This window comes from Pundamilia nyererei, unplaced genomic scaffold (assembly GCF_000239375.1).
Source record: "Pundamilia nyererei isolate P.nyererei 1_Seehausen unplaced genomic scaffold, PunNye1.0 scaffold00100, whole genome shotgun sequence".
Classification (NCBI taxonomy): domain Eukaryota; kingdom Metazoa; phylum Chordata; class Actinopteri; order Cichliformes; family Cichlidae; genus Pundamilia; species Pundamilia nyererei.
The window spans coordinates 542,984-548,959 of NW_005187501.1; the positions used below are offsets into that span (position 1 = coordinate 542,984).

Sequence of the window (5,976 nt, forward strand, 5' to 3'; positions counted from 1 at the left end):
ATCACAAGCAAACAAGCAAAACAAAACAAAAACATGCAACAACTCTGTATGCATTAACGAATGGCCTGCCATGAGAAAAAACAAAAAACAAATACTCTCACTAAAGCAAGCCTTTATTATGCTAGTGACTGGACCTTCCTGTAACTCATATGGAAAGTCCCCCCACCTCGAGAATAGCCAGGGACTTGTAGTTCTTTAAAGTGGTTTCAAGAGTTAGAGCAATACACATCCAAACTACAACTCCCAAGTGAGGCCTCCTTTTTGATGTAAACAAAACTGAAACTGATTTAGCAAGCTGGAACTGTTTTTGTCACATATTCGAGAGAGAAAAACAGAAAAAACGGGGTCGTAGCACGAGAAGACACTCGCGAGGCCGATATTTTGCAACTCTGGTGTGACGACACATTTAAAGTGAAGCCCTTTCCTCCATTGTTTTTGCCTCTTTTCACTGCATCGTTGGTGGCAGACGCGGGTTAGGGGGAGGGCGACCGAAAATAAACGGCAAAAATACTCACGTATGTCCACACTGTGTTGTCACGGGACTGTCGAATATTTCGAGGCAAACTGGACAGACGAATTCGGACACGTCGTTGCTCCCGTCCGAGGCGTTCTTCTTGTGAGGTGCTGCGCTAAAGCCTCCGAGCATCGCCATTTCTTTTCTTCACTGAGTCGGTTCAACCACCAGCACCAACCGTCCCCGTGACGACGTCATTGGGTTCTTGTTCTTTTTTAAGCGCGAGGGGGCGGGGTTACCGGCGAAAGTAAACATCGTAACACATAATTGTACGACATATTTACTAAATTTGTGACACACCCCTCCCACTAGATTTTGAAACCCCCCAGAGACATTGAAAATATTACAATATATAGTTATACAAATAAATCAAAATTATTCAGGCACTAATACAACGAAAAAGCAGGAAATCCACACCACTAAATGCATACCTTCGGCAAATCATTATGAACCCGGGAAATCTGTCTCTGCGCGCACGCGAGCCTATATTTTTTTCCCCCAAGCAAAACAAAAACAAAAATGAATGAAGACTGTGGATGATGTAGTTGGGGGTCTGTATCCCGTCTTCCCTAGCACGTGGGCTCCTGATGCTGATGAACTGTCAGGATTGAGCGCATGCGTGTTGTTATACTGGGAATTTCCAACAGCTGAGGAGGCGTAGCTAGCCATGATTAGCACTTGTTAAAGGTAAGATTGGCGAATGGTGGTATTTCTGTTTGAAAAAAACGTCTTGATCCCCTAGTGGGAGCGCATTAACGCTTGGTCCCAAAAGAAGGTCACCTTAAAAACTCGCTGTGTCTTGATATTTTATTTTAAACTGGCGAATAATGTCTGTGTAGCGATGGAACGCCCTGCTAGCCGAAAGCAATTGTTAGCTAACCAGCTACGCTGAAATGGGCGTTCACTGTTTAGCTTATATTCAGTAGGGGGGCCATAGCAGTGGCAGCATCGGGTTTGAGATTCATGGAGAATTAATGTATACGCTCTAAGAGTATTACTTTATATTGCCATTGGTCACGGTGGACTAAATTTGTTGTAGTAGATACGCAGTTGTAAAGCATGAGTCTGGCTAAGGCTCATTGGTTGCTAGCTCGTTGAGCGGATGTTCGCAGAGATTTTCAGGTAACAGGTATAGCCAGCCAGCTTGCAAGAATCTGAGAGCAAAATGTTTGCTCTCCTGTTGTTCAAGCCTCGTACTATTTTCACGATGTGTTTGTGAGTTTTGAGTTGAAGCTAAGCTAGGGCTAGGGTTAGCGCCACTCTGGTTTACACGCATGTAGTACCAATAGCTGAAACGCTTACACTGGCGCAAACGTGTGAGAGGGATGTATACATCAGTAATGAGTTCCTCTCTTGCTTATTTAAGCTATAATTCCACTGGCCTTTTTCTTGGTTATGTACATTGTAAAACAAACAAATAAAAAAAAGCCCTTTTACTATGTGACAGACAAAAAACCCATCTACCCACCCACCCAAACGAATCCATCTTCACATCTCTACAGAGATGGTCCTGGATTAGTGTATCTTCCCTCTTATCTGAACCTCAAGATATTTCAAAACATGCTTAACCACAGTTAAATTGCATTTTCATTTGGCTAGAACCGAAAATGATATTTTTATCTTAACAGATATTGCTTGTGTCATTTCAGCTTGGACATGGCTGACAACAACCCCAAGATCATGAATCTGTCGTCTTGATGAGTGACCTTGAACTCTACCAATGCTGAAACCAAGCAATGGAATAGATGCAAGTCTGTGTGCCAAGGAAAACCTCCCCCTGACGTTATCTTGCATGACAGAAGCCTGTTTTTTGGGAAACAAGTCAGGTTTTGAGCCAAAACCAGAGATGCTCATACCAAGGCATCCTTATGGGCTACAGCCTTGCTACACCAACTGAAAGCACTAGAAAACTGCACCTCTTGCTTAGAGGATGTGCTACTGAGTGGATGCAAAGACTGACTCCTCTGCCATCTCTCCGCAACATTAACAATTAGTGTATACGGTTTAAAAAATGGTAACCAAAAATGGTGTCTGAATGTGGCATTTTGTGGTTGGGCATGCTAAAAGGTGTGAGGCTCTCTCAGAAAAGTATAACAGCTGACTAATAGTCTGCTGCTAATAATGGATGCCAAGTTAAAAGAGGACCTGTTCCGGAGGTATGTGACAGCACTGGAGAAGCGCCTGGAGGAAGGAGGGGATAACAGGGGGACTGGAAGTACGCAAGAAGGGGAAAGAAGCAGACACAAGGACAGTGAGGCCTTACTTTCCACAGCCACAGCTCTGCTAGGAGCCTATCAGCCAGATCCGGCACAGCGATTTCGCATGGTGCGTTTCTATGAGGTAGTGGAGAACTCCCTCCGCTCCCAGAGAGGAGTTAACCTGAAGGGCCTGGAGAGAGCCTTCCATACCCTGGAAACCATCTGCACCAACCTCCTGCTCTTCCCTTGGAAGAAGGAATTCAGATGTATAAAGGTGACTTTATTTTATTGATGGGATATTTAATATACTTTGCTTAGATTAGTTTACTCTAATAGCCAAAATGTCACTATTAATACACTTGTTATAACAGAATGAATCATTATTGTCCAGTCTTGAGCTTTGAGATACTGAGCTTTGGCAATTAATCAGGGCAGTGTGTGTGTACACCGAAATACTTTTGTGAATTTGCATATCTTTCAGACTGTCTTTTGCAGGCAATATATATGAATATCTTTCCTGACCTTTAGTATGTAAGCGAAACTTTTATGTTTGTGTACACATTCTCAGGCTTTATGCAGATATCAGATATCTGCATAATCTTAAGAGATTTGTGTTGTTGTACCTTAATTACTTGTTGTCTAATCCTAACATCATAAAGTGTGTATACAAACAAAAGTTTGATCCCACCAGCATATCTGAAAGTACATGAGTGGTTATCCCCTGTTTCCTAAACTGCTTGACATGTTTTTTAGTAAATTAATATCTAAAAGTAAGAACATTTTTCTGAAACTTTTAAAATTTGTATAGATATGTAATTTTAGTGAACACACATGCAAAGAGGACCTGTTATTATGATTGCTTCTGCTCGGTGAATAAGTGACAAATTAAAAGGAAAGCTGTAACTCTTGACCCCTCTGTTTTGCTTTGGGGATTTATGTTGCTGGCATTCTTTAGCTCTACTTGTCTTCTTAGAGGGAAAGCACTGCAACTCAATACGAAGTTGTTTGGTGTGAAACATTTCTAACCTAATAGGAGAGGGAAATGTCCTTGCACACAGAGCCGAAACCGTTATGAATGATCTTATGGCGTTCACCCTCACAAGATATCAAGTTAACTGATTGTCTATGGGAAATTTCTGTACATGTTAGACAGCCTTCTGCCACCCAAAAAGGAAAAAAATAGTTGTCCCCACTTCTGGTGGTTTTCTAAAGCACTTTGTTTGTTTTTCCCTTGAATCTATCAGCTAATTCTATCTAGAACTATATCTAAAATAAGTATTTGTTATTAGAGAGGTGGCCATTGCAGCTTTACATTGAGGTTGTTGTAATTTGTGCTAATCATCTGTTTTTTCATATAAAGATGTGCATTTCTATATGTTTTTGTCTTTATTTTTGGCTTCATGTCAGCCTGTTTTAAACAACTGACACTTATGCTGATTCTCATTTCTCTCTTTAAGACCTTCACTGGCCCATATGTGTACCATCTGCAGTCTGCCATTTCTGATGCTGAACTCCGAACTTTAATGCGCACCATTGGCTACACCTGTGACCATGATTCGCAGTTCCATTTGCAGGAGCATCCAGGAGGTGCAAATCATCTGCGGCAGTTGGCATTTGAACTCTTCCTGGCCCAGGCAGAGTGTCGTCTTCTGGGAGAGGTAGTGGCTCTGGCCCGTGGTTCAGCGTCAGAACTGGAGGCCCTGGAGCTCCGCAGAGGTTGCAGAGATGATGCAGCTGGCTGTGCTGAAGCGCTCCGCAGACGTGACAGCCTTGGGGCAGATATGGCTCGGCTGTCCGTGCGGCCATTGGATATAGAAAAGCCTCATGCCCACCACCTTAGGCGAGGTAGCCGACCATCTAAGTCTGTGGATGTTACAGATGGGGCTGGTCACTGGCATGCAGCGGTTAGCAAGCCTGTCTTGAAGGCTTCACTGAGTCTGAGGAAGGAGCCTCTATTTGTGGATGCAGAGGAGGATATGAAAGATGAGATCATCAGGCCCAGCACCTCAATATCTCTTTCCTCTGTGGTTGCTCCACCTTCCTATAGCCCTGTTGCAGATTTCTTCCCAATTCAGTCACCTCCCCCAGCGGATCCCTACACATCCTACCATCCATCCTCTTTAGATGAGATTGACTTGTACACAGAGAGGGGTGGGGCTGGCACAGGAGGAAGGCAGACCCCGTCTCGACCTCTATCCAGAGAGCCTCGAGATGGAAGGGATGGGTGGCTGCACAAAGGTCATGGTAGTGTGAAGTGCCAGGGTTGCGGGCTGGGCTGCACCACAATGGCCTCCTGCCAGAGGTGTGACATGATCCTCTGTTCTGCCTGTCATGATGTGGACCCCTCCCCTTGCTGTGGCCTGCAGGACTACCATCTAAAATCTCCACGACCTCTTGATGGATACATTCCTGTCAAGGAAAAGCTCTCTGTCTACTCTAATACTCATACTCACTCCCATCTCCATCCACACCCCCTCACACTGACCCACTCACATTCTCATCCCCACCCTCACCCTCAGATGGTGGAGAAGCCCCTCATGTCCACTAAGCTGTTTCCCAGCAAGTCTGTTGCCTTGACAACACCAAAGGGAGGCAGCAGTGAGCGAATAAGCATGGGGGGATCGCGATGCGGGTTTTGCAACAAGCCAGGTGCATCACACACCTGTGTGAACTGTTCGAAAGTGTCATGTGACTCGTGCATGGGCTTGTATGCAAAAGATATGTGCACGCGAAAGAATCCTCAGCACAACTTTGTGCCCAACCATCAGCTCAACTTCAAAACTGGCACCATATCTCACCTGGTGTACCGATGAATCAGGCAGACAGAATATTCTTTTTCCCTTCCACTCCCCTCCTTTAACTTGCAACATATTCTTGCACGATTACTTTAGCTTTCTTTCCATTTAAATTATTCATGTTCTTCATCTCGGTCCAGTGCTTTATTTATTTTTTTGGTCTTAGTTTTATTTTTCCTAACCCTCTTTTAAACTATGTACATTTTCTCTTACTGTTGTAGGGCCATTGGATGCACATGCCACAGAGAGCCATATCGTCTGCCCATCTCTCTGCCTTGTACAAGATCAGGCCTTTTATCTATTTCTTCTTCCTTTTACCTTGCTACCTGCTCTTGAGTAGTCATGTGATGTTGTAGCGCTTCCCAAATCCCTCAAATCTTGTCCTCATCAAAAAGGGAAACTGGAGAAAGTTTAATTCCTTCTCATTTTGAATGAATTCCGTCCAAATGAACATAATCTACTTTGCCTA

The 5,976-nt window shown here is 43.9% G+C and overlaps 2 protein-coding genes across 4 annotated transcripts in view; one reads left to right on the forward strand and one right to left on the reverse strand.

The window, feature by feature from the left end:
• rnf114 (ring finger protein 114) overlaps positions 1–1,027 on the reverse strand; it is a 4,353-nt gene extending 3,326 nt beyond the window's left edge. The window contains exons 1-2 of one of the 2 annotated variants that reach the window (XM_005740424.1): positions 946–1,011; positions 516–724 (exon numbers count right to left, since the gene is read on the reverse strand). In XM_005740424.1, the coding sequence (XP_005740481.1) occupies positions 516–652 (137 nt within the window). In that variant the 5' untranslated portion in view covers positions 653–724; positions 946–1,011. Of the gene's footprint in view, positions 1–515; positions 725–945 lie in introns of both variants that reach the window. The other variant, XM_005740425.2, reaches the window with a different exon arrangement.
• Positions 1,028–1,144: 117 nt separating this feature from the next.
• Positions 1,145–5,970, forward strand: spata2 (spermatogenesis associated 2). 2 transcript variants are annotated; one of them, XM_005740426.1, is made up of 3 exons: positions 1,145–1,201; positions 2,164–2,986; positions 4,170–5,970. In XM_005740426.1, the coding sequence occupies exons 2-3, from the start codon at positions 2,636–2,638 to the stop codon at positions 5,523–5,525; spliced, it is 1,707 nt and encodes a 568-aa protein (XP_005740483.1). In that variant the 5' UTR covers positions 1,145–1,201; positions 2,164–2,635; the 3' UTR covers positions 5,526–5,970. The 2 variants fall into 2 exon arrangements, with proteins under 2 accessions (XP_005740483.1, XP_005740484.1); XM_005740427.1 differs by lacking the exon at positions 1,145–1,201 and adding an exon at positions 1,218–1,289.
• The last annotated feature ends 6 nt before the right edge of the window (positions 5,971–5,976 follow it).